Raw genomic sequence first — 27,198 nt, 5'->3', positions numbered from 1 at the left:
GGGACCCTGGAGGGCGAGGGGCTCTGCCCTCCCCCTCACAGTGTCCTCATCGTGGGGGTATCCCTGACTGCTCAGAGGGTCTCCCCAGGCTAGACTTGGTGCTTGGGGCTCATTTGTTGTTTCCCTGCTTATGTTTCCCCTAAGAAAAGTACACCAACCCTTTGAGAGCGCTTCGTTTTCTGGAAATCTTTCCCTTTGCCAAAGTGACCCTCAGAAGAATAGCTCCTAACTACTGCTCAGCTGCCCGTTCCTCGTCTTCCCCTGGTTTGAGCTGAGGGTCTCAGATGTTGGCCTGCGTCAGAATCACTGGGAGAACTTGTTAAAACACAGGCTACTGGGCCCTACCCCAGAGACTCTGATTCTGCAGGGTGACGGTGGGTCCTGAGAATCAGCATTTTTAACAAGTGGCCAGATGCTGCTGTTCTGAGGATGGCACTTTGAGAACAACTACGTTAAAGTGATAATTCTGCATTATTACCATATTTTCTCTGAGCTTGGTTAGGAGAGAATGGGCTACTTAGGATACCTTTAAATTAAAAATTAAAATTAAAGCACACCTATCCATATGTGTATGTATAAATATGTGTGTATATTTATACACATATATGTACTTATATACATGGTTATATACACAAATAGATATTTATGTACACATAAGAATGTGCATTTATAAGTAAATATGTATATAGATATACATCTATGTAAAGTCTTTGAATTATTTGACATTGAAGAGAAGCAAGTAGATTCAGAGAATGTTCAGGGTCAGAAATGAGTTCCAAAGAGCAAAATACCTGGGTCCCTGTGCTTCGTCTCCTTCAGAGTCTCCTTTTGGCCCCTGCTTCCCAATCCCACTGTTCCCTGAGCTCCACCAGGGCTGCTCCTTGCTGCACTGGCTGGGTGTTGAGCGGTGAATCGGTCCCACCCAGGCATCTGTCACCATTGGTACCCCCAGCGCAGTCTCCACATCTCTCTGGGCAAAGGGAGGCACCAGGCATTGCTCATGACATGACTTGGGTGGAAGTGACTTTGCCAGGACTTGCAGTCACCATGCAAGTGCAGAACAATCCAGGAAGCAAGCCAGGGAGACCTTCCTCACTCCCACACCCCAGGACCCAGATGTGGTTCCAGACGTGTAGGGTGAGTAAAGTGTGCCCAGCCTATCAGACTTTGAAATCCTGTTTGTCCATTTGTTCATCCATCCATCCATTCATTCAGAGGGCAGCAGTGAGGTCCTAGTGTGTGCCGGGCTCTGGGCTAAGTGCCAAGACATGGAAGTGACAGAACAGACACAATCCCTGCTTCAAGGAGGTGACACTCCGAAGGGAGCCGACAACAAAGTAGAAAGCCTATAAATGGAAACGTTTTGGCTTGTGACAAATACTATAAAGGAAATAAGCAGAATGATGGAAGGGAACTGGCTGGGGGGAGAGACACTACTTAGATGATTGGGGAAGTCCTCCCTCTCTGGAGGTGATATTTAAGCTGAGATTTGAAAGACAGAGGAGAAAGTGATGATGGTAGCCTGGACTAGGGCGATGGCAGAAGAATTTCAGAAATAGACAAAACACCCTTTGTGCTGTCAGCAGGGATGAATGGACTTGAAGAAGCTAACATGGCTAATATAATTTACCCCTTGTGCAGCTAAGTTTGCCGTTCAGTCACTTTTTGTATGCCTTTATTAGCCAGAAACTGGACAAAAATGAAAAAATTCTAATAACGTATAAAAATACAAAAAAAAAGTATGTATAAGGTATGGAAAGTAATGCAGAGCAAGGAGAGACTAATTCTGCTGAAGCTCAGAGAATCTTCACAAAGAAGGCAATATCTAAACAGGGTTTTTAAGGATGCATAGGAGTTTTCTATGTAGCCAAGGGAAAGAAAGTCTTTGCAGCTAGAGGAGACAGAGAGATTTGACCCAAAGGCATCTATGAGCACCTCTTAGCCTCTATATGAGTTACACAGCAAGGCACTCTGTCTGGGCAGACAGCACCCCTTCCTCCAGTCTCAATTTCAACCCCTACTTGCCCCCCACCAGACTCTTTTCTTCCATGCACAGATTACACCACTTGCATGGTGGCCCTGAATGAAACCACAGGGAGTCAGCTGTGCCCACACCCATCAGGCTTTGAAATTCTGTTTTTTCATCCATCCATGGATGGATATCCATCCATCCATTCACTCAGAGAGCATTTAGCGAGGTCCAGATTTTTTGGTGTGACTGCAATTCTAAAGGGAAAGGCTAACGTTTTGTAATTCAATCTTGGGAAAGCGTGGAGGGCAATGGGACAGCCGGAGCAGCCAGTTCAATAGGAAGAGCACCAGGCTGGGAGGCAGGAACCCTGTATCCCGGGGCCAGGCCAGATACCCTCTCATGTGCCACCCCTGCCCAACGAACCCCCCGCACCATGTTCTGTAAAGATGGGGCATTGAATCCTGGGACCCACCTTGTGTCCTGCTCCTGCCTGGCAGGTCTGGTGTAACTATTCTCAGGACTAGCTGTATTTTAGCATGGATTGTAGAGATGAAAATGGCTTTAAAATTCAAAAGACTAATGCACCGGCCTCCCCATCCTTCCCGAAGTCGGGCCTCTTTGGAGAGAGGCCAGCATCTAGGTCGTCCCTCTGTATCCTGGCCACTCTTGACACTGGGGTGGTTGAAAGAGATATCGACGTTCTTTCCCGTGGCTTCAGCCAACACAGGCTGCTTTCCCTTGTCTCCACTGGTCCAGCATGAACCCCATCAGCACCTGCCTGTCAACCAGATTTCACAGTCATGGTCAGTCCCCACTGGACCCTTTAGGAGCTGGTGACTTTGGTAACATTCTCAGCTTTGGTTTTCTCATGTGTACAATAGGGGTGATGATAATTGTACCCATCTGGTGGGGAGCTTCGGGAGACATTGATTGAGATGATCCTTAAAGAGTGTTTGGACAAGACTATGGGACAACACTGGGAAAGATAGTGGAGGTGGAGGTGCAGGTGGAGGTTTGGACTAGGGAAGGTGGGAGCTGGGCCTGAGAAGAAAACATTCAAGAGAAAAGATAACAAGGTAAGAGTGAGTCCTAGGAAAGACCAATGGGAGAGGGGATAATAAAGGGGAGAAAAGAAGTGTTTTTATTACAGAGATGCTCCTCATTTTAGAGGTGAGAACACTAGGTCGTAGGGAAACAATGGGCGGAGTGGAGGCCCTCGTGTTTCAAATACCATATTTTCCTGCATCGTTTAATTGCTCAGAAAATAGCAGTAACAGAAGCTTGGTGTCTTTAAGAAATCTCTGTGACCTCACCAACTGCCATTTCTCTATGATTCCCTTTCTATTTTATTTTGCCTTGTGTTTTTGGTAGTTATATAAGTTCCGTAGATAAGTCACCTGCATACAGAAAGGAGCACAGATCATACGTGTACAGCTCAACAAATTCCCCTAAGCGAACACCTCGTGTAACCAGCTGCCAGATCAAGAAACCGAATATGGCTACTCCTCCCAGACATCCCCCTCCCCGGGCTCCCCTCTGGTCACCAGCACCCCAGGGTCACCACTGTCCTGACTCCTAACAACATTGGTTAGTTTTACCTGCTTCTGAACTTTGTATAAATAGAATCATATGTTTTATCTGGATTGTTCAACATTTCATTTGAGAACTTCATCGATAATATTTCATTCTGTAACTATTGTATGCATACACCTTCCTTATACATTCTACTGTGGATGGCCATTTGGGTCCTTGTCGCTTTCAAAGTTCACCCCAAATGCTTAGCAAATCTCAGGAGGAATGTGATGACCCCAAAAGCTAATAGCCAAAGCAATAGTTTGGAACCTGGCTCTTTGTGACCTACTTTCTCCATTCTCTGGCCCACCGAAATAAGTCCCATAATGTTTGCATGAAGTGCTATGTGCCATTTCATTCCTGTCTTCTTCCATCACGAGTTTGCTGCCATTATTGTAGTTCAGCCTCATTATACCAACCATTTTTGTTGACCAGCACTAACTGGACCTGCGAAGTCATCAGCCTGCACAAGCCAAGCAGCTTTGGGCTGGACTGGTATCTAGGTAGGAGTTTTCCTAAGAAAATGCGGCCAGGACCCCCCCTACCAAACAAAGTAGGGGAGCAGAGTTGAGGATTAAATCAACAGTGCACTGCAGGCCAGTGTGCCTGAACCAGGCCTCTTGGACCTGTTACCTGGGCGAGGGCTGCAGCTGGGGGAAGATGGGAACTCCAAGGGGGCTGCAGATCCTTTTACTCTAAATAACACCCCCAGGAGAGAAATTAGGACAGCACCGTGCAGTGGAAGGAACGGGGCTATGGTGCCTACTTGCCATCCAGGGGCCTCTGGGATTCAATTTCCTTCTCCCTGGAACACGGGTGCTCATGTCTCCTTCAAAGGGATGTTGTGAAGATTAAACTTCCAGTGCCTGGCCTGGGTGATAGTGCGGTTCCTCCCAGACATGTCCTGTGTGCTCAGTATCTTCCATTCACCTCTCTAGATCCACCTTTCACCCTTCTCCATCCTAACATGTGCCTCAGATGTGTGATCGGAATGTGTCCCATCAATGGGCTCCCTTGCTCTTGAGCTTCTGTTTGGACTTGGCCAATGGTAAAGGTGGCAAGAGAGGAGAGGAAGAGGAGAGGGAGGTTGCAGTATTTAGTAAGGCCCCAATGTGTGTGTGCATGCACACCCACACACAGCCACACCTCTCTCTCCCTTTGGGGAACAGTAACCTCTCCCTTTCCTTGCCTCTTCAGGCCTGGGAGTGTAAGATCTCCCTGGCTTTCCTGGCCATACTGTAGCATCTTTGGTGGTTCCCAGCCTCTTTGTCCAGACATCTGTCAATTGTTCCTTCATTAAGCTCCCTTGGTCACCCATACATACCTCAGTGCCATCCATTTGCTGCCCAGATTCAGATGGATACACCCTAGTACTGTGATGTTTATCCTGGGGAGAGTAGTAACATGTAAGTACGTGCTCTATCATACCCCCCCTTTCATGACCATCCCCAAAAGAAAGCCCCTGAGGAACTTGCTCTTCTCTTTCCTTGAAGCTCAGCTGAGTTCTAGTGGAAGAATGATCTTTGTTGAGAAAAAAACTAGTAGGTGCTTTGTTTCTCTAAGGTCAGAGTAGGAAATTGTATGGGGGAAGGGAGGTAATAAAATGGTTGAAAGTGGGGAGGGGGGTGTGCCCTCTGCCATCTGACACTTGGCCTTCTGCCCTCCCCAGTAAAAGAACCCCACAAAAAGTCCTGCTCACAAACCGTTCTTCTCCATACTTATTTCAGCTTGTTATTACATTGGACCCGTATCTATTGATAGATACAGGTCTTTTAGAGAAAATGAAAGAAGAATGTGTGGTGATTGTTAAAGATTCAACAGATGGTGAGTTGTGGAATCATAATTAGAAGTATGGATAATTTCACTTCCTGACGCTGAACTCTTTCACTCCTAGAGAATTTCCCACTTTCTACCTGGCATTTTATATGTAAGCATTTCTTAACTTCCCCACTGGAGTCTGAAGTCCTTCAAGACAAAACCTTCTCCAAATATGATTTTCATAATGTTAAAAATGTCTCATATAAAATGAATACATGTCAAAGCCTTATTTAACTAATTAGTGAGGGAACTAGGGACATGCTAATTCTAGTTCAGAGCATGTGAGGAACAGATATTTATAAAATTAGTGGGGAAAATCATGACAAAGTAAATTTGCAAGTTAGAAGCAAAGCTGGTTAATGTCCTATAGGGCAATAAAACAGTAAGCTTTGAGTTATTGTTTCTTTTTCTCCCAGTTTTATTGAAATTTAATTGATATATAACATTGCATAAGTTCCAGGTGTACAACATAATGATTTGATATATGATATATTTTGAAAGATTAGCACAGTACGTTTAGTTAACATCCATCACCTCACATACTTTCAATTTTTCTCCCTTGTGATGAGAACTTTTAATGAGTTATTTTTTCTACCAGGCCAAAAAAAAATTTTATATTTCTACAGGGTGAAAATCACCAAGTTAGCATGTAACTTTTACCCTAGGCCCTAAGCAATAGTAAATAATAAGTGAAACAAAGGTCCATTCTCCTAGAAAAGTAGGACAGTCCTGTCATACTATGTCCTGCTATGAACTAATCAACTTGCAATCATCCTTTTGCTTTATTTCCAAGTTTTGGATCATTTCTCTTAACAAGGTATATGCTGTTGACTGTCTCATCCCAGCAAGGCACCTGGCACAAAGTGTTGTGTTGGTCAAAACATCCGTTTGGTTTTTTCTATAAGATGGCTCTGGTACCGTTTAGTTGTCTTGAACTTCATTCGAAACAATTTTGTTAGATTGTATTATGACAGCTGTCATATTAGCGTGCATTTAAAAAAAACTTATCAAAAGTGGTGAATTTTTGTGTAGCCATTTTAATATTGAAGATGGATGGAAAAAAGCAACATTTTCGGCATATTATGCTTTATTATTTCAAGAAAGGTAAAAACGCAACTGAAACACAAAAAAAGATTTGTGCAGTGTATGGGCAAGGTGCCGTGACTGATCAAACGTGTCAAAAGTGGTTTGCGGAGTTTCGTGCTAGAGATTTCCCGCTGGACGAGGCTCCATGGTTGGAAGTTGGTAGAGATCAAATCGAGACATTAATTGAGAACAATCAACGTTACACCACGCGGGAGATAGCCGACATACTCCAAATATCCAAATCAAGCATTAAAAATCATTTGCACCAGCTTGGTTATGTTCATCGCTTTGATGTTTGGGTTCCACATAAGTTAAGCGAAAAAAACCTTCTTGACCATATTTCCTCATGGAATTCTCTACTGAAACATAACGAAAACGTTCCATTTTTAAAACAAATTGTGACAGGCGATGAAAAGTGGATGCTGTACAATAATGTGGAAGGGAAGAGATCGTGGGGCAAGCGAAATGAACCGCCACCAACCACACCAAAGACTGGTCTTCATCCAAAGAAGATGATGTTGTGTATATGGTGGGATTGGAAGGAAGTCCTCTATTATGAGCTCCTTCCAGAAAACCAAACGATTAATTCCAACAAGTACTGCTTCCAATTAGACCAACTGAAAGCAGCACTTGATGAAAAGCGTCCGGAATTAGTCAACAGAAAATACATAATCTTCCATCAGGATAACGCAGGACCGCATGTTTCTTTGATGACCAGGCAAAAACTGTTACAGCTTGGCTGGGAAGTTCTGATTCATCCGCCATATTCACCAGACATTGCACCTTCAGTTTACATTTATTTAGGTCTTTACAAAATTCTTTTAATGGAAAAAATTTCAATTCCCTGGAAGACTGTAAAAGGCAACTGGAACAGTTCTTTGCTCAAAATGATAAAAAGTTTTGGGAAGATGGAATTATGAAGTTGCCTGAAAAATGGCAGAAGGTAGTGGAACAAAACAGTGAATACGTTGTTCAATAATGTCCTTGGTGAAAATGAAGAACGTGTCTTTTATTTTTACTTTAAAACCGAAGGAACTTTTTGGCCAAGCCATAGATGCCCAGAAAGTGTTTGTTGAGTGAATCTATAAACAGAACAAAACTCCATCCATTTATAGAGAAAGATTAGCCTAGCTAAGTCCAGGGCCCACAATCACATCAGCTGCCAGCTTTCCAAGCAGGGATCAAACAGTTTCCCTGGAGGAGAACAGACAGGAGTCCAAATAAGAACAATCTGTGCGGACAGGTGGGAAAGGGAACCGGGCCTGGTGGTGTACAGCTTTCTCTTCACCCCAGGCTATAGCTGCTCTATGATGGCTCTATAATTGTTTTATAGTGTCAGTAGGGTTTCCCTAATAAATGAGCATTACTAGTTTCTGAGAGCCAACAAAGCCATACAGGTGCATCATGAAAGTGTGAGGGAGAATTGTTAAGTCTCAGCTCCGAATCTTTGAAACACTGACCTTGGAGCTGTTAACAGAGCAGCACATGTAAATGATGGAAGCAGTAGGCAGAGGGATGTTTTCCAACAGATTTGACCCAGCTTTGAGTCAGCAGGTAGAAGGATGGGAGAAAGAAGGAAGCGTGCTCGACATTGAAGATAGTATTTGCACTTCATGCATTTAGAACCATCACATTTTTGTTTAATTTCCCCACTCTCAGTTTGATGTTTTTAGCATTTGGTTTCAGGTTTTTTTCTTTAATTGTTAGAAAACACTTTCTCCAGGACAAGTGTCTCTTGAGGCTTCCATTCCTAGGAGGTCAGAACTAGATGGATTGAGAGGTTTTCTCTAGTTCCCATCCTACGTCACCACACCCATTTTACAGAAGAAATAACTGAGGTCCTGTTATCAGTTAGCTTTTGCTAACTGATATCAGTTAGCTTTTGCCATGTAATAAACCACTCTGAATTCATTAGCTTAAAGCCACCAATGTTTATCATTTCTCACGATTCCATGGGTCAGCTGGGTGGCTTTCCTAGTCTGGACTGGCTCAGCTGGGTCCAGATGGTCTAGGATGGTCTCCATTTGAGTGATTGGTCATTGGCAGGCTGTTCAGTCTGGGGTAGATCGTCTCTGTTCCACATATCTGTCCTCATCCCACAAGCTAGCCCAGGCCTTGAGATTGCAAAGAGCAATAAAAAAAAAATAAAAAAAAAAAAAAAAAAAAAAAAAAAAGGCAAGCTCTAAGACACACTTATCTCTGCTTATCCAACAGCCAAAGTAAGTCACATGACCAGATGCAAAGGCAATGTAGGAGACAACTACCCAATGCATAGATATTTACAGAAAGAGGACGTTTTTGCAAACCCTACCAATCTAGGTGCAAAGGTACAGGAACTTGCCTAAGCTTATAAAGCTAGGTAGGGGCAATGCTGAGACGTAGACCGGGCCTCATACCTCCTAGCCTAGGACCCTTCCTCAACACCATGAGCCCTTCTCTAGGATTCCAAGGTTAAGGTCCAGTTCCCTTTAAAACCTACTTTAGAGGTACTTGGAGCAGAAAGATGTGTGGTAGGTTTTAGTGATGGGTCTTAGCTTTGCGTGTTGAGAGAAATCCATCCTCTTAATTAAAACAATAAGCTGGGCAAGGGTCCCCAAGGCCACCATCCCCCATCCAGGCCAGTCTGAACTCTGCCAGTCTTTGCCCTTCAACTTGCCTTCCAGGTTCTGCCTTGCGACAGCAGACACCAGCCTTGCCTTGGCCTTGGGTGCCCCCCAGGCCATGTGGGGAGGCGCAGAATCACTGCAGGGGGCATTCACCTCCGGGGTCTCCTTGTCCTGTTTGACACTCTCCCTCTGGTCAAGGGAGGACTTAGATAGTTGGGCCATTTAGGCACGCTAATAATTTGGTACCTCTTCAAAGTGGGCTCCAGAAAAGGATCTGGATAGCTACCGCTCTGTTTACTTCCCAGATATGGAGAAAGCACAATTTGAAAAATCCACAGTACTCCACACTCATTCAATATTTGCTCAAAGTTTGACTTAGAGGGCAGGCTGAGCTCCACGTGGCTGAAGCCCCCTGGTGGCCACACTTGACCTGTTCTTTATAGCCTTGAGCAAGTTAGTGCCGCCCTCAAATTCAAATACCCGTCTCAGCAGACAAAATCTTCCCTCAGCTTACTGGGGAGCAGGTTTGTCTCACACCCCAAGAGCACTTATACAAGCGTCCCTTCTAGGCAGTTCCACCATTTGCCCGGAGAAGGAGTCCGGAAAATACCATTTCTCCATCCCCCTCCGTTGGCAGAGATGGTTTAGATGATGGCTGAAGGTTTCTTTAGCCAAATTGGCTTTCCAGCCTTGGACTCTACTTCTCACATGTTTTCTTAGACTTAAAAGAATAATTTGTGTCTTGTTTCTGTTCATTCTTTAGCCTAACAGGACATAAAGGAAATGGGGCCCGGGTGGTTCTCACTCTGTTTTCTTTGCCAGCAGTGGAGAAAGTACAACTTAAAAAATCACCAATAATCCGCACATTTTCAAGATCAAAGCTGTTTACAGAAGTATCGGAGACGAGCTAGTGGGGCGTTGACTTCCATTTTGTCAGCCGGCCCCAAGAGACTTCGATCAAGAAGGAAACACAGGGGTGGGAGACCCACACCAGCGGCCCCTTCCCCTGTGGAGCCAGCTCCCTGCCCAAGTGGAAGGAGTCGGCCATTCTTCATTCCTTCCAAAGCATCGCCTGAGATCATCAGCAAGGTCACTCCCAAGCCCTAGAGTAAACAGCCTTCTGATACATTCTGCCCCCATAACAGAAGATTCCTCAGTTATTAGTCAGACTTTCAACAGAGGGCTCCACTCCCAACCAAGATGAAACACTCCTGCATTCTTGAAACACGATGTGCCTATGTCACTAGCTGCCAGGATTGTCTTCAGGATCCGACAGCAAAGATTGAAGCACAGTTCTGGCCACTTCCTTCGGCCAGGAATTTGTACTTTCCTGCAAAGGGGCATTGCATGTTCATGCTTGCCATAAAATAGAGCCACGTCTATTCGCTCTGTTCCTGCTTCCTGAAGGGGTGTGATTACCATCACACACCGCTAGAGAGAAAAGAAGGTGGCTGACCTCACCATCGGTGCGTTCAACAGTGCGAGGACCTCCCCATGGATCCTGGTTCCTCCTCTCCGACACTGCACTGAACAAGCCTCCGCCACCTCTGCTTCCGTTCCTGTGATCACCATCTCTCTGCCATCTTCCCAAGCCCTAAGAACGAGCGCACCCCCTGAGAAAGCAGGTTTTCCCGTCTGCAGTTCACGTTGTTCACTCTCCTGGTTTTCTCTTCCTGGGAGCGCTTGCTCCCTAGTCATGTAAAGATAATCAGAGTACCCTTTTATTCTTTTTTTCTCCCCAAACAGGGAAATTTTTGCTCTTCCCTTTGAAATACCACCCATGGCATTCTTGAACTTATTTTTAGACGTGTGGAAATATTCCAGACAAAAATCGATGCCCAACACAGATAAAGCCCCGAGTGTGTTTATCGTGGGGAGAAGAATATGGAGTGTTTTAATGTGGAAGGAGTGTGGCCATATGCCTGGGTGCAGCATGGCTGCCTTTAATCTGGAAAAAGGAAACAAGCATTGTCGATAATAATATGCAGATGTCCAGCCCCAAATGAGGACATATTGCTAATTAGCTATATTGTTAATATATTTTAAGGAGAGAGGCTGCAGTGACGTTAATTATAATCTTTGTTGTTTGTTGTTCAAAGTCTATGAGACCAAAAGCATTGCTAATAATATCTTCTTTAATATCTTCAATATAAGAGTCTTGGATTTTTTTTTTTTCTTTAGAATCCCACATAAAAGCCACATTAGGGGTAATGAGGCCTGTAGGCTGAGCCTAATTAAAACAAAATCTAACTAGGCCCGTGGCCATCATTATCATCAACTAGTACTTATTGGGTGCCCCCCGAGCTTGTGGAATTGGAGGGTGTGGGGTTTGAGATTGTAGATACGGCCTGTTCTTTGCCCTCCAGAAATTTGCCATCCCATCTGCCTCCAAGAAGTCTGCCTGGTTGTGTTAATCTGGGAATAGTTACCACAGCCTTAAAAAAAAAAAGCACTAAACCTGTCCAAGCCAACCACAATTTGGTACTAGCTTGTGCCTCTCCTGGAGGTTCTGGAAGTGGTCACATCAGCCCAGTTTTTCATACTCCAGCCTCTGGTTGATGTTTGTGGAACAGGGCAGGTGGCTGGCTGCAGACTTGGGACAATGATGCTTAGCACGCTTCTTCCAAAGGTGGACCCATCGCCCGTTTTCACACCTTGATTGTCCCCCTCGAGCTGATCGCCCTAATTTCCCCTGTGACTTGGTTCTCCAAAGAACCCCTCCCTCTCTCGCTCGCTCCTATGTCAAATGACCAGCTGGCAACTCTGTCCACCGTGACCATGCTGACCTTGATGTGGCCGTGGTGATCTACCTTGGTCACAAGGACAGCCAAAATGAGCGAGTCCACGCCGCAGGGGCTAAGGGCGTTTGCTGGGCATCCTTGGTCTTGGGCCAGGGATGTCCTGGGGAGAAAGGACATGAATGACAAAGTGCCTGGGCTTGTTATCTCAGAAACTGTACCTGGTCTGCCGATGAGAGGTTTTCTCTTCTCAGCACATCTTCACAGAGCTTTCCCAGGGGCATCTAGGGCCAGCCGATGAGAGCCAGGGGGGCGATCCCCACACATAAAGCTTAGCAAGACTCCAGACGACCCAGAGAATGCCAGTGGGGAAGTGGGGACCTAATGGAAAACTCACAGTACAGTAGGGTAGAAAGCTTTCAGACCGAAGGCTGGTGGGTCCAGACGTCTGGGTTTGGGCCTAGCATTTGTATTATTTACTCAGTGATCGCTTACTAAGACAGCAGACTGGCACTGAGCCTAACACCCACTCCATTCCAGCTCTGATAGCCTTTGGGCCTCTGCGCCAGGCCCTGGGAGGCCTCAGGGAGTCTGCACCCACCGTATCCTTTGCCAGGATCGTAGTGCTTCCTGGCCCATCTCCCTCTCTGCCCCGTCCTCTTCACCTGCTTCACGGGCTTCATTTTACCTGTGTTTTTCAATCTCAGTTCAAACTTTATTTCCTTAGACAAAACTCTACTTCTTTTTAATAAAAATGTTCAAAGTAAGGAGTTTTATAATCCCTACCTCGAACGGGGGTGATGGTTTTTCTGGCTTCCTCTCTTTTATGAGTATCATCATAGGCTCATGGAATGTCATCGATGCAATGTATGGCAGTCAACGATAACCTTTGTGTTTTAACGCCCAAATTGTCTAATCCTGGTGCAGGGTGGGCCCTTCAATCTGGCTCCTGTGTTCTTTCAAGAGGACACCATTAATCACTGAAGTCTTCCTGGCTTTCTGACACAGCAAAATATCCCAAACTCACTTTGACTTCCCTGCCCAAGTTCTGGGATCAGCCATTTGTCCAAGGATCTCTGGATCCTTTGAGGGCAAAGTCCTTGAACTTTAATGATAGTATTTTTGGATAAATTAAAGGAAATATTACATTACCCAGTGAGTGATAGATTTGAGAAATGTAAGGTATAGATGCTGAAATAATAGAAGATTCTATACGTATACAGAGAAGGGGGTAGAGGGCAGATTTGGAAACGGATATTATGAAAATTAGCAGTAGAGCTGAGTACCCATAACCTGGCTGCCATTGTGAAGGTCACGGTGATGGTTCACTATATGCCCTGTTGGTACTTCCTACAGCTGGGGATGGTACCCAATCTTGAGTCACTTTGCTGAACAGGGCTTTTCCCTTTTTATTGGCAGTCATGGCTCTCAAATTAGAATCGTACAGGGAACATTGCTACTAGGGCTGCAGTATTGTCAATACTACTGTTTGTATCAAGGGTACAAGAAGTTCAGAGGTCATCATTCCAGGACTAGTATGAAGGCTCTGCCATGCTATCGGGGACCCCAGCTCCTCTATCTTTCCACTCAGCCACCTTTAGCGTACATCTTCAACCTCTTGCCAGTGGCATCATTTCACTTCCAACACTACTATCCACACTTCAGCCAGGAGAAAATGGAAGATGGAAAAGAGGCAAAAGGCAAACTGACTCTGCCTTCTGTCCAATAGTACCATCAGGCACCTTCCACTTACATCTCATTGGGTAGAACCGTGTCACGTGGTCATCCGTAGCTGCAGTGGATGCTAGGACATGTAGTTTTAGCCAGGCACGTTGCCACCTGAAATAAACACTGAGTAAAAAAAAAAAGTGGGGAATGGATATGGGGGAGGAAACTACAATATCTGCCACAATAATACTGCCATCTAAAGCAAAACTGCAGGCTGCATGAGCATGGAGCCTAGTTTATAATTTTATTATTATTGTTAATACTTTACAATATTAGTACTTTACTCCTATTTTAAATAAGAATAAGTTGTAAAACAATGGAGGGACAGGAGCTATGCCCAAAGATGGGGAGCATTAAGCAGCAGCTGGACAGTTTGGCCACCACAGGTCACCTTCCTTGGCAGTGGAACACTGCATGCGTATAGACCGCCAACTAGCTTTAGTTCTTCTCTATCTCTTTGTCAGTAGTCACAGCTCGCAGATTAGAGAGAACGTTGCTCCTGGAGCTGCAGCATTGTCACAGATTGAAAGTCAACTCAAAGACACATTGTGGGTAAAGAAATATTTTCCCAAACTGAGCAGATGCCCTCATGTCACTTGAATTTAAACAAAATGAATCCTGCAGCACCTTGGAAAGAATGGTGATATTTCTCTCCTTCAATCCCTGGACTGTCCAAAGCTCACGTCTTCAGAGAATAATGTCTGCTTTTCTGAATAACATACAAGCTGTTTAAATCTTCATTTTGAGATCCACCCTTCCTGAGAATCTTTACTCTGCTAGAATAATTAAGTGGATCTCTTGGTGAGTGAGCTTGGTGCATCAACCATGACCTCCAGTGGGGCCTCTACAAGGAAGCTGTACAGTGGGTCTTTGAGAAAGAATGAAGAAGAGGTGTTTTCCTGCCTTGTTAGCAGACCCTGTCTACTGTCTCCCGCCCCAGATTTAAATTCTTGATTACCACAATAATGGTTACTCCCTGAATCTTGTCATGGATTGAATAAAGTGGAGCTTCATTTCATATGATTCACTGTGAGGCACCCTCCCCCTACCGTAGAGCTTCCAGTTTCTGAACAGTCTGGGGGCATGCCACGGTTTCGAGGGAGCCAAGATTTCCAGATAAATATGTTTTTGTAAAAATGCAAGAATAATTCAGATATTCAGAGATCGTGATTAGCATTTTTTATTATTCCCATTCTCATCTTCCAAATGTTGTTTGAGGGGTGGGAGGATGAGGATTGGGGAAAGATGGAGAAACGCCACAACTGTGTGCATAATTCAAGCCAAAATGTACTTTAGCCCCCGTCTTCGCGGCAGAGGCACTTGAGGCCTGAATCGTCCAGCCCAGTTGCCCTAACTCTACATTTCTCTTTTCAAGTATAGTCACAACCCACCCTGAGTTCTCTTGACCATCCTGCTGGGACAGCATGGGATTCTCCTTACCGTCTGCTTTGTTTTACGTGGAGGATTATTGAGCCACAGAGAGTTTAAGGGGTTTTCTTGGTCCCTGTCTAAGCCAGGATCACTCTGGGGTAGTGTATCTCCTCTCAGGAAAAATTCCAGAGTCAGATCAAGAAACCCATCATATTCAGTCCTTGCTTTTTCAGCCGTCTAAGTGAAATGCCAAATAAGCAGCACAGAGACCTTTCCTATCTCTTCTTCTAAAATACAAGTTTTTCTGGAATTCCCTGGCAGTCCAGTGGTTGGGACTCTTCACTTCCACTGCAGGGGGCATGGGTTCAATCCCTGGTTGGGGAACTGAGATCCCACATGCCATGCGGTGTGGCCAAAAAACAAAAGTACCAAATATAAAATAAAATATAAGTTTTCATAGTAGAAAGAGTGCTTCATCACAGGGAAAAGTAAAAAGAGCTCCATCTTTAACAGAGTTAAACAGTATGTCCCAGTTGCTATAATGAAGTGAGGGCTGGATTTGCAGGGGATCCCTCAAGCCATGGACAAGCAAATCCTGGGTCCCTTCTGAGACTTAGATTCCTAAACCCTGTGCAGTAAATTCTCCATGAGAAGTCAACTGTCCTTACTAACACTGTTGAGGATCCAGGGAGAAAAACAAGGAACAGTTGCATTCAGTTATCTTCCCCTGGGCTATGATAGAGAGGTCTTACATTGAGGAGAGAATTAGCATGTCTCTGTCTCTGCCTCTGTCTCTGTCTCTGTCTCTGTCTCTCTCTCTCTATGTGCTGGATAATATAATCTCAGCATAATACATTTGGCCTCTGTTGCATTGAGCAATGCCTGGGGATGGCAGGGCAACTCCCCCTAGGAGGAAGTGCCAGGAGATGAAAACATGGCAGAAAGGTGACAGGAGAGGTGAACAAAGACACTGCCCCTGGCCACATCTCCTGAGCAAAGGAGAAGGGCAAGCAAAGACATGATGAAGAGCAGCCCACTTCGCCTGCCGTAACTGCACATGTTAAGGAAGAGACAGCAGACGTGCTTCTTTCTAGCTCAGCCTCTTCTTGGCCTCTGGGAACATTCACATGGTCTCTGCACAAGTGAGTTTATTCCTCACAGCCCCATGTCTGTTCAAAGAGAGAAAAATCCATCCCCTCAGGTCAGCTCTCTAATAAGATCATTACCCACTGCATGTGTTTCATCCTCAGGCCATTCTTGACCTTGGGTACTCAGAGTCCGGAGTGTTTTGATACCAGGTGTAACCCCTTGACTGGGTCAAAGACGCTGCTGTGAGAGGGGGCAGGGAGTGTGTGTGGAGGCAATGTGCTGGAATATTCACTCCAAAACCCCCAAACATGCCCAAGAATAACAAGAACATTAACCACTGACCCAAACACTGGTGAAATTCTATCTCCACATCTCCCTCCACCAGTAAACATGAAAATGCTACCCCTGAAGGAATGGAGGAAACATCCAACAAGAGGGTCCAGGAAGAATGAGAGCAGAAGAAGGGCTGCTTTGAGAAAGAAGTCCAGCAACTACTACACTCTTCAGTCACTGGAAAAAATTTCCCCTGGTGACAACTAAACACGGACATTTTTTGCTAGTTTGGAAAAACAACAGACTTGGACTTTTCTTTCCGGGATAAAGACATTCAATTTCAGAATGCCTTTCTGTCACTTTTTCTTGACCTGTCTCCACCTCTTCATCCCCATCTTGGGTCGTTCTCCCTACCTTCACTCCATCCCAGCCTCACTGGCCTTCTCTGTGTTTCTCAAATAAGACAAGCCATCCCTACCTCAGGACTGTCTTACTTGCTGTTCCCTCTGCTAGAATGTTCTTCCCCCAGATAATTACAGGTGTTCAGGTTTCACTTCAGATGTCACCTTCGCAGGAAGGTCTTCCCCAGCTACCCATCTAAAGTTGCCCTGACCACTCTATCTCATTTTCTTCTTCCCTTTCTTCTTAGCGATCACCATTCTCTGACCTGATCTTATTTATGTGTGTATTTGTTGTTTATTCCCCCCAACTAGACATACTCTCTAAGAGAATAGGACCCGTGTCTGTCTTGTTCATGGCTTTCCTGTGCCTAGCATGTGGTTGACACTTGTTGATTGTGTGGATGAATGGACAGATAAATGGATGGAAGGATGGATGAGTGGATGAATGAAAGAATTGAAGGAAGGAGGAATGAAAGTTAAATAGGTTAGTGAGTGGATGGATGAAAAAAATGGTTGGATGGATGGTTAGAAATAATCAATGATTTATTTGGCTGAAGTATTTTACCCAGTTTGGTCAGATCTTCTGCTGACCCACACCAAAGAAACAAACACTGGATACTGGGGCTATAACTCAAGCCAGAGTGGTTAATCAATTGAAGCTGTGATAAGGAAACCATAATTTGATTCCAGTTCTAAATGAGCACCTAGTCTCCTTCAAATTAGCACTTTCTGTTGATATGGTTTGATTAATATCTCATCACACATTAGCCCTCAGAAAATTCCCAAGTAGCAGGCTAGGAAAATTTCCTGATGAGTTAGCTTTTTGAAGATAGAAAAACTAAGCCATGGAAGGAAAACAAGTTGGGAATACCATCCTGGCTTAATTCCAGCTCCTGAAATTGTCCTTGTCCTGAATTTTTAAGGGTGGCATTTCTAAATCATGCTTCTCCTATTTATTTTTTCATTTGCTTGTTCGTTTGTTTTAGAATAACCTCAACATGGAAAGTGCCTCGACATCGGAAACCAGCTCTCCTCTCTCCAAAGAAACACCAGGGGAGCATTCGGACCACCAGTCTGCACACCAACCATTCCCCAGACAGCAATTCCAGCAAGAGGCTGGGCCCCCTTCATTGCAAAGAGATGGCCCCAGATCCTTTCTCCTTGATCTACCAAACTTTCCAGATCTTTCCAAAGCTGATATCAATGGGCAGAATCCAAATATCCAGGTAATGCTTTAGCAACTGAAAGGTGAAAGAAAATGAAACGGCCCATGTCTTTGTTTCCTGATCTGATTCCAAAGCAACTGCTACCTTACCTCACTTTTCTCCTTGACCCCTTAATGAATCCTGCCGACAAGCATGTTATCTCTATGAGAGCAGCGTTGTATTTCATCTGTGTAACACCCTGGATTATGAGATGCATCGTTATTTTATCAACCACTGAAAAAAGAAAGCAGTGCTAATTAGAGTATGACACACCGATGATTATAAGATACATCCTGATTTCAGAGCTGTTGAAATGTGAAAACAGGGACTTCCCTGCAGGTCCAGTGGTTAAGACTTCGCCTTCCAATGCAGGGGGTGCAGGTTCGATCCCTGGTCAGGGAGCTAAGATCCTATATGCCTCACAGCCAAAAAAACAAAACATAAAACAGAAGCGGTACCGTAACAAATTCAATAAGGACTTTAAAAATGGTCCATGTCAAAAAAAAAAAAAAAAAAAAGAAAGAAAAGAAATGTGAAAACAAAACAAAATAATATGCCCTGAAATTGATGAAATATGTTAGCTATAGAGAAAGGCCAATCAGACACATGAGTAGATGAGGCAGATCATAGTGTGATTTCTAAGATGCTCAGGAAGACACTGTCTCTCAAATGCCTCTCTAGCTTGCCTTAGACACCAGAAATTCCTTTAGGCACTGACAACACTTCAGTTGCTCCAAAGTGTAAATGACTGGTAAAAAATTTTTGATAAGAGGAAAGGCGGTGATAACAGAAGTTTCTAGGGGAGAGGGGAATACATATCACTAAGATGAGCTGGGGTGACGCTAAAGGAAATGGGAGATTAGGAAAGAGGTGCCTGGAACTGAAAATAAGAACTCTCACCTGCACTGAAATAGCACAGTTTACTTTACAAAGTAAAGGTGGATCCGGTTTGACTCTCCCAATACTCTCATGGAGCCCACGTCATTCCTCCAATATTATCAATAATGCAGCTGACTCTCAGGAAGTTCCCATTTGGTTTGCCCAAGGCTACGTGGCTAGTAAACAGTAGTTGGGGCTCAAATCCAGTCTCTCAGGCTCCCAAGAATACTCCGCCTACCATTTCATGTTTCAAAAACAAACTCATTTTGAATTTTGCTTGTGCCTCCCACTGTTTCTTCCCAGAGACGGTACCCATGGCGTCCGAGGGCAGCTCATCCCCCTGGGCAGCCTGGCCCTGTGCAGCCCGAGTCCTCAGGTGCCTGCTTCCATACTTTTAAGTTTATCCTCAACTCTTTTCATTGGATGAAGCGCAGCTTGTCCTTATTCTTTCTCTGCATCAAATTCCAATTAGCTTCCATGGCAGAAAGTTCCTGAACCTGACCTTGGAACAATTGATCCATAATTAGGTTAGTGGTCTCTCTCGCAAGACTAACGCTGTCTGACACCCTTTTAGATCAGATTTTCTTGGCCAGAGTTGTTTTGCTCCTAACGCCAGTGTTGTTATGACTACTGAATGTCCCTGAGAATACACCTCAATGCCGTGTTAGCTTCTGGGAAGTTAAGAAATGCAAGGTGTTCTCCCTCCAGGAAATGACGTAGGTGTAAAGATCCCGGCTACCGCCCAAGATAGTGCCAGAAGGATTGTGGAGACAGAGGCAGAAAAAGCGCTGAGTTCCATGGAGGACAGACCTGAATAGATGGGATATTTGGGAAGATTAGGGCAGGGCAGCGTTGAGGGTACATAAGTGAAAGATGTTTCGGAGGTCACTCTTTGACAACCCATGTGCCGAAATCACTGCATGGACCAATTAATATTTCCAATAGGTCTTGGACTGTTCTAATTGATTAATGGGGAAAACAGGCCTTTCGATCCACTGCCCTCTCTCCAGGAACTGGCCACATGGCTCTCCGATAAAGAACAAAGGATCCACTTGGGGGAGGTGCAGATTGGCAAAAAAAGGTACAGACATCTCCTTACTGTTGCTCAAAGAGGCTCGCCATCACGCCTTCATTGACAGGAAGTGATTTTTCCTTGATGATAGATTTTTATGGTTCTAGGACTAAACCACCCTTATCCCAAGGACGCTTAGATCATGCCCACAACAATTTTAAGTTTGCTGTAGCTTGCATTTTTTTTTCAGAGATGGGAAATGTCGCTGTGGGGCTTAATGCTGAGGACTGAGCTATTAATATAATCGATTTAAGAGTTACTAATATAAACTTACAAGAAAAGACCTGGATGCAGGGGACTGGAAGGCTGCAGTCCCCTCATTAGAAATTTACTAAGCGCATGGAGCTCCACCTAGAACCGAATTTCTAACAAAATTTCTCAGGATCCCCTTTCTCTCTCCCAGATAAATCCATCTATCAGGAAGTCCGCAGACCCCACTTGGGCCTTTTTAAAACATTAACCTGACTGTCAGGGAAGAACAGTGGGGCAAAAGTGGTTGGGATCCTCAGATCTGGGGAACCCAAATGACTTTTCCATAAAAAGAAAAGGGCAGCCATGAAGCGATGGATTTGTGCATGAGCTCAGTAAAACCCCTGAGCTCGCAATACATTTTTCATCAGAATAATCTGTGTTGTCTAGCCAGACGCAAAGTGAAGAGTGCTTTGGAACAGTTCTGCTGGGCTTCCTGAGGGATGAGAGGGTGATTGGAGTTTATGGGTGTGGAGAGAACTATAAAGTGAGACAAAGGAACAGAGGATAAGTGGAGGATGAGTTATGAGATCACCACACTTGAGACTCTCCAACAAAGCCTCTTGGACTTTTATAAAACGCAGCTTCCCCTTGTGACGTCACAAGGATGGCAGCGGAGATGGGACAAATGGAAATCATTCGTCCTTGTCCCCTCTGAGCCCACAGTCACCTGTTTGTATAGACTTCTAACAGGTGCAAAGGAATCCCCACTTTGTCTTCACTCTGTCTCAGCACCGCCCCAGCACATACAAGAAGTTTGCCTCCAGGAGCTGCTTCGGAAAGGGATGCTTTGGAGCACAAGGCGGGAAGGGGACCAGGCGACTCCTATGAGGTCCCTATATGTTTCTTGAGTTACCCTTTGGACAGAAGAAATCACTGTACCTCTCAAGAGTGTACGTTTCCCCGTAGCTCCAGATATCAGGGTTTCTGGCAAAATGGACCCGAAATGAATGAGGCTTCAACCCAGATGCCATCAGAATCAAAGACCAGGCCAGTGCTGTCCTGTTGCCCGCCGGCCAGTTGGTTCATCCAATTTCTGCCTTGCACAAGCCCTGTGTCTGTTAACCTTCTGCAGGCAGTCAGCGGGGTGGGGTAGGGCAGCCTATGTTTTATTGATCTGATGATGGAACACTGAACTGCATTCCTGTCCTTTCTCTTTCTGGAAGATTATGAAAGGGGAGTGTTAGTGACTCAGAAAGATGCTCAAAGAAAGACTGACGCAGCTGCTACCCCTGGGAGCCCCAGCCCTAGGTCTGAGTGTGAGTGTGTGTGAGGGCACGTACATACACACAAACTCACACACACGCACACACACACACACACACATACGCAGCACTGGCCGCTGTAGCCTCATGCCCCACTGCACTTGAGTAAACCAGCTCCCCGGTGGTCCTTTAAAAGATGAGGTGCTTTCTAAAAGGGGTGATGGTTTTCACGTTGTCAGCCCTCGCCCCTTCCTCAGAGCTCTGGTCTTTTGTTGAAATCCACTGGTTTGACACAGGGCCGATTCAGCAAAGCAGACAGTCCCACCGGTCACCCCGGGCCGTCCAAGCATTGTCTCTCCCTGGGGAGTGGACTGAAAACAGGTGAAGGCATATCAGTGGGTCGGCTTCCGCTGCCGGGGCCCCTGGCCTGGTCTCCCCCCATCCCCTGGCAACCTGCCCCTCACCCCCACTTAGGCAGCCCTCACTGGAGCCGGGAGCTACCCAGGAATCTGATACCCATCTCTCTGAACCTCCCCCCAGCCCCCCTGTGTCTGCAAGCATTTCCCACGCTCCAAGGCTGGGGTCTGCTGTGCCCCCCTGCCAAACCGCCCACACCTTTCCAAAGTGACAATGCTGAGCTCTTGGGCCTCTTGACTTTTAGGAAGGGAAATCCTTTAAAAAGCCCAGCTTTTTAGAGCTTTTTTTTTTTTTTTTTTAAACCCCTGAAGCCAGGTGGCCTCTGTCCCAAGTGGATTGGTCTCTCCATTTTAAGACTGGCTTCAGGCTGTGGAAGTGAGTGAGGGGAAAAAAAAAAAAACAATGCACAAAAGAGAAAGAAATAGCCTCAAACTCCTGAACCCAATCTCCATATTAAATTTAAAACAAAACTAGAAGTTGGGGTTTTGGCAACGAATAAATAAATAAATAAATCACTCAGGAAAGAAAGTAAATCTCCCAGGAGAAGTTCAACTTGAACTTCGGTATCCTTGGCTAAGTTTCTGGTCTGCAGCTGATGGTCAGATAGCAAAGACAAAAATCTCTAAAATAAACACATTATTAGGCTCACTGCATCAATTCATGACCACAGTGGCTATTCACCACCAAATAGTTCTCTTTTCTGGGTCAATCTGAGATCTGTATTCATTTCAACCAATGTATTTATTTCTTTTCTTCCATTGAGGGAGACACAAAAATAGTCAGCTAAAGGCCTTTTTTCTCCCCTCGCACAGACTTATTTACACGGCCGTAGACCTCTTGATACAATCAGATGAGTTGGCCAGGGCTGCAGGTGTTGTACGTGCTTCTACTTCTGATTTCCCCTCCTCCGTTTTTCCTAAAATCCTTTTGGAATGGCAGGCCTGGCCGAGTAAGAACCAAGAAATCTCTGTGCCCAAGAGATGGGCCTACACACTCCAGGGGACAAGCCGGTATCTTTCAGATTCTTATGGGGGCCCCGCAGTCCCCGTCATGAGCTAGAGTCCACCAACCTGCCCTTGGGCTCTGGTACCACAGTTTTGTTGACCAGGCTTGGCCTCTATGGCTGCATGCAGGTTACTCGACCTCTCTATGCCTCAATTTCCTTGTATATACAATGGGAATGATGACACAACCTGTGAGTAGTACCTCTGCAGTACATACTCTGTAGTAGTAGGGTTGTTGTGAGGATTAAATGAAATCATCCACGCGAAGCACTCAGCACAGAGACAGGAATATGGGAAGATTCCCCAGACTGGTGGATGCTGGTGGGTGATGTCAGTGAGCGTGAAGATGACAGAGGAAACGTATAAAATAATTAAGAATCAGGAGTTTTGAGTCCAGCTCTCCACCTTCCTTGCTGTTCACCTCAGGAACGTGAATTCTCTAGGCCAGTTTCTATGCCTGAAATGTGGGTTTAACTTGTGTAGAACAAGCAATGATGTTTGAAGGAGCACGCTGCAAATCTCAAAGCATTAACCACACTTACTGGAGCTGCCAGAGTTGTTTTTAGAGCATCAGTGGGTCTGAGAGGGAGGGATTATATATCTACTTAGTCCTTTGTGTTCTTTCTTCGGCAATTGTCAAGGAAGAAGGGGTACATAATCGGGGGTCTAACCCTTTGCTGGAGACTATCGTCCTGTCCCCGGATGCTCTGTGCTTTTGAGGAATCATTTCACCTCCCAGGCCTCATTTTCCTCTCTGGGAAATAAATACGAACCCAAATCTGCCTAGTCACCATAGCTCTCAAGGCTTAGAGGACCAGGTTAGAAGCTTCTAGAAGATTCTCCTGAGTTCAGAAAGTCAAGGCTTCTGTATTCCCAGTGTCATTAGTTTATTATCAGTTAAACTAAGAATTGTGTTAGTTTCCCAGTGGAAAGTGCTTTTCAGAGCAAGAGTAAAGAGTTTATTTCTAATAAATGTTTAAACTCTCAAGAGAAAGAAAGAAACAGGTAATATTACAAAGGATTTTATCCTCCTTTCCTAATTTTGGATGGAATTCTCCAAATTGGCACCTATTCTAGACTCTCTTTCTTAGAGCTGACAAGATTCTGCCAGAAGTTGGAGTTGGGTCTTTTGGAAAAGTTCTCTTTCTTTTACTATCTTGATTCATGGTACAGAAAACTCCAGAAGAAACCAATGTACTAGAGATGCTTCAATTCTGTGTATTAAGGATGCAAAAAGATGGTAAGATCTTTCAGCTTGGAAATCTGCTGTGCTCACTACCACACCTTCAGCTCATCACACTTATTATTGTTCAAGACATTTTTAGGAACAGATTCTTTGATGCTAAAGAACATGTAAATATAGTAAGAGCAACAGGAAACATAAAACTAATCCGCACCATTCGAGAAGTCATGATCGTGTTCATTAAGTCTTTTTAATTGGATGCCTATGAAATTTCAGGCTCAAGATTACATTTCTTCATTTGATGTCTGTATGAGGTTTCCATATTCTTAACTGCAGGGAAGGGTGGATCCTAAGGTTTGTGTGTTTTTTATTTTGTGTGTGTGTGTGTGTGTGTGTGTGTGTTTTATTTTCTAATTCAGTTGGAGCAGTGGCTAAAAATGAAAGGGGAAAAAGAAACCTCTAAACAGATGAGATTTAGTCATCAATATAGTTTTTGGAGTAAATTCATATTTTGCTACTCATTGCCTGGCCAGGCAACAAATCTATTTTGTTTGGATCTGAGCAGTAGTTTACGGGGGGAAAAAAATCATATTGACGGTAATAGCTTAAAACATGAAATTGTTTTGATTCCCAGCTTGGAGAAATTGCAGGGCACGTTTTGTTTAGGCAATCCCTTTGACTCCAGTCTGGATACAAATGGAATACCAAAACTGTCCAGCCCATTCCCCCTTATCTCCTACCCAGAGCCTGATTTCATTACCATAATTGCAGGCTTGCCTGACTCTTGGCAGCTTCTCCCCTCCAAAACCCTTAATAGCCTTGCAGACGATTGTTGCGGCTCAGTTGTTCTGTCTGCAGGCACAGGGGGCCTGGACTACAGAGGAGAAAGGTTGTCTTCAAAGGCTCGGCATCACCGCGTCACTGCCCAGCTCAGGTCTGCGCAGCCCAGCGGCGTATTTCTTCCGCGTTGCCCTTACAGCGTTGCGTGTGGGTCCAGGTCCCCGTCCCTTTCCAACAACCATCCCTTCAGCAAACAGCAATGATACAAGGCAAATGATGTAATTCTTTCTTTTCTTTTTTCCTTTTCGGGGATTACTAAACGTCCCATAATTATTTACAAATATGCAAGGGATGCTTATGAGACTGGGGTAATGGTGGTGGCATGGAAGCAAGCCAGTGGTGCCCTTCTAGGCATCCCACACCAGAGGAAGAGATGCACTTGGCCTGCCACAGCCCAAGTATAATCTGGGATGGAAGGCCACATCCTTAACTTTGGCCACAGCCAAAGGAAGGCCACAGCCCAGGCCCACCATGAGCTGGGCAACTTCTTTAAAATGTCAAAGCAAGTAGAATTCAAACCTTCCCATTCCTAAGACAAAAGGAAGGGTCTGTTTGTCTCAGGGATTGGCACGACCTGGTGCAATGTGGCAGAGTATGTCAGCAAATCTCTCAGATGTCCGGTTAGGGCAAAACTGGAAAAGCATCTGCCAAGTACATCTTGCGCTGATTACTTGGAACGCATGTTTCTGATTCATTTGCACACAACTCATCCAGGGGGTGTTGCAAGAGCTATGCGATGGCCAAAGGAACCCAAGGAGTCTTTTATTATGTTTTTTAAACAAGTTTCTCTATGTTGATTGTCTCTCGAAGCCAAGAAGCTGCATTCCTTCAGCCCCATGACTTCCAAACTAGGCTCCATAAATCCAAGAGCAAGTTCTGACCTTGACTCTTGGAACTATCTGCTCTGACCCTGAGGGTCGGTTAAGGAGTGTGTGCTGGGTCTGGACTAGGGATGAGTGAAACTCAAGCTGTGACATCCTGGACCTTGAGGACCTTGTGCTCACATCTCTACACGACTTGTGGCATCCAGCCCCCACCAGCATCAGTGGCCTCTTTGCTCACTTGGTCACAGGAGGGGACACTACCTCGGTGACTGACTTTTTGAGAGGCAGTACGGCAAAGTCAGTAAGAGCGTGGGCTCTGGAGCTAGACTACCCATGGCTGCCAGTTACTAGCTCTGTGACCTTAGGCAAGTTGTTAACTTCTCTGTGTGCCAGTTTCCCTGTCTATAAAAAGCTCTCTAGCAACCATCCCAAAACTTAATAGCTTAAAGCAACAACCACTGGATTGCTCACTGTCCTGTTGGTCAGGAGTTTGAGCAGGGCTCAGCCAGGAGAGCTCATCTCTGTTCCACGTGGTATCAGCTAGGGTGACTCAACTGGGCCTGGAGGATCCAAAATGACCCCACACACAAGACCGGGGCCTTAGAGCGGGCCAGTGACTGAGAGGACTCTTTGTTCTCCTCTATGTGCCCTGCCTCTTCACATGGCGGCTCTGTGAGCAGCGGTCTAGGCTGGGCTTCTGTACGTAATGGTAGGAACATGCCAAGAGAATGAAAATGGAAATTGCAAGACCTCGTAAGGCTTGTCACATTGTCACACCTAACACATTCTACTGGATACAGTGAGTCACAAGGCCAGCCCAGACTGAAAGGGAGGGGAAACAAACTCCACCTCTTGATGCGAGGTGTGGCACACACATACCAGAATGGGAGGAATTGCCGGGGACATCTTTGGAGATCAGCAGCCACAAGGGCCAATCAATAGAACCAACCTTATAAGGCTGTTCTGAGGATTAAATAAATTAATATATGTAGAGCCTTTAAAACAGTCCCTGGTGCAGAGTTAGTACTCAGTAAGTGTTCAGTTTTATCATATTCTTGTGCCACTTCAGGAACATACACGGTACATGTTTACTCCTTGAATTAAAGGCTTCCCAGCAACACAGTCGTCAGTAAATCAGGGACCCTAGTGATGCATTGCTTCCTCCCAACCCGAGGCCCGTGTGCATCCGTTCCTTTGGGCGTCCCTGGAGGTTTTCCATTCTGTGTCACCGTGCAGCCTCAGCTTTCCTTTGTGAGGGATGCACATTTCCCTCCGTTCTCTCAGACTGTCTTCCAAGGGTCACCCGGCTTAGAGGCTGTTGACTCCTCATTGACCCTGGCCTGTTCTGAATTCTTCAGGTCACCATAGAGGTGGTGGACGGTCCTGACTCTGAAGCAGATAAAGATCAGCATCCGGAGAATAAGCCCAGCTGGTCAGTCCCATCCCCCGACTGGCGGGCCTGGTGGCAGAGGTCCTTGTCCTTGGCAAGGGCCAACGGCGGGGACCAGGACTACAAGTACGACAGTACCTCAGACGACAGCAACTTCCTCAACCCCCCTGGGGGGTGGGACCGTCCGGCCCCAGGCCACCGGACTTTTGAATCCAAAGAGCAGCCAGAATATGGTGAGTCTACCACCCAGTAATATAAAATTGGTGCGGAGAATAA

The 27,198-nt window shown here is 45.3% G+C and overlaps 1 protein-coding gene across 1 annotated transcript in view; it reads left to right on the top strand.

Moving 5' to 3' along the window:
- The window catches only part of ISM1 (isthmin 1), an 80,804-nt gene that overhangs the window by 34,189 nt on the left and 19,417 nt on the right, over nt 1-27,198 (top strand). The window contains exons 2-3 of the mRNA XM_024735437.1: nt 17,641-17,880; nt 26,891-27,155. Of these exons, the coding sequence (XP_024591205.1) occupies nt 17,641-17,880; nt 26,891-27,155 (505 nt within the window). The remainder of the gene's footprint in view (nt 1-17,640; nt 17,881-26,890; nt 27,156-27,198) is intronic.

This window comes from Neophocaena asiaeorientalis, unplaced genomic scaffold (genome assembly GCF_003031525.2).
Source record: "Neophocaena asiaeorientalis asiaeorientalis breed wild unplaced genomic scaffold, Neophocaena_asiaeorientalis_V1.1 scaffold64, whole genome shotgun sequence".
Lineage (NCBI taxonomy): Eukaryota > Metazoa > Chordata > Mammalia > Artiodactyla > Phocoenidae > Neophocaena > Neophocaena asiaeorientalis.
This window is presented reverse-complemented; position numbering and strand designations above follow the sequence as displayed.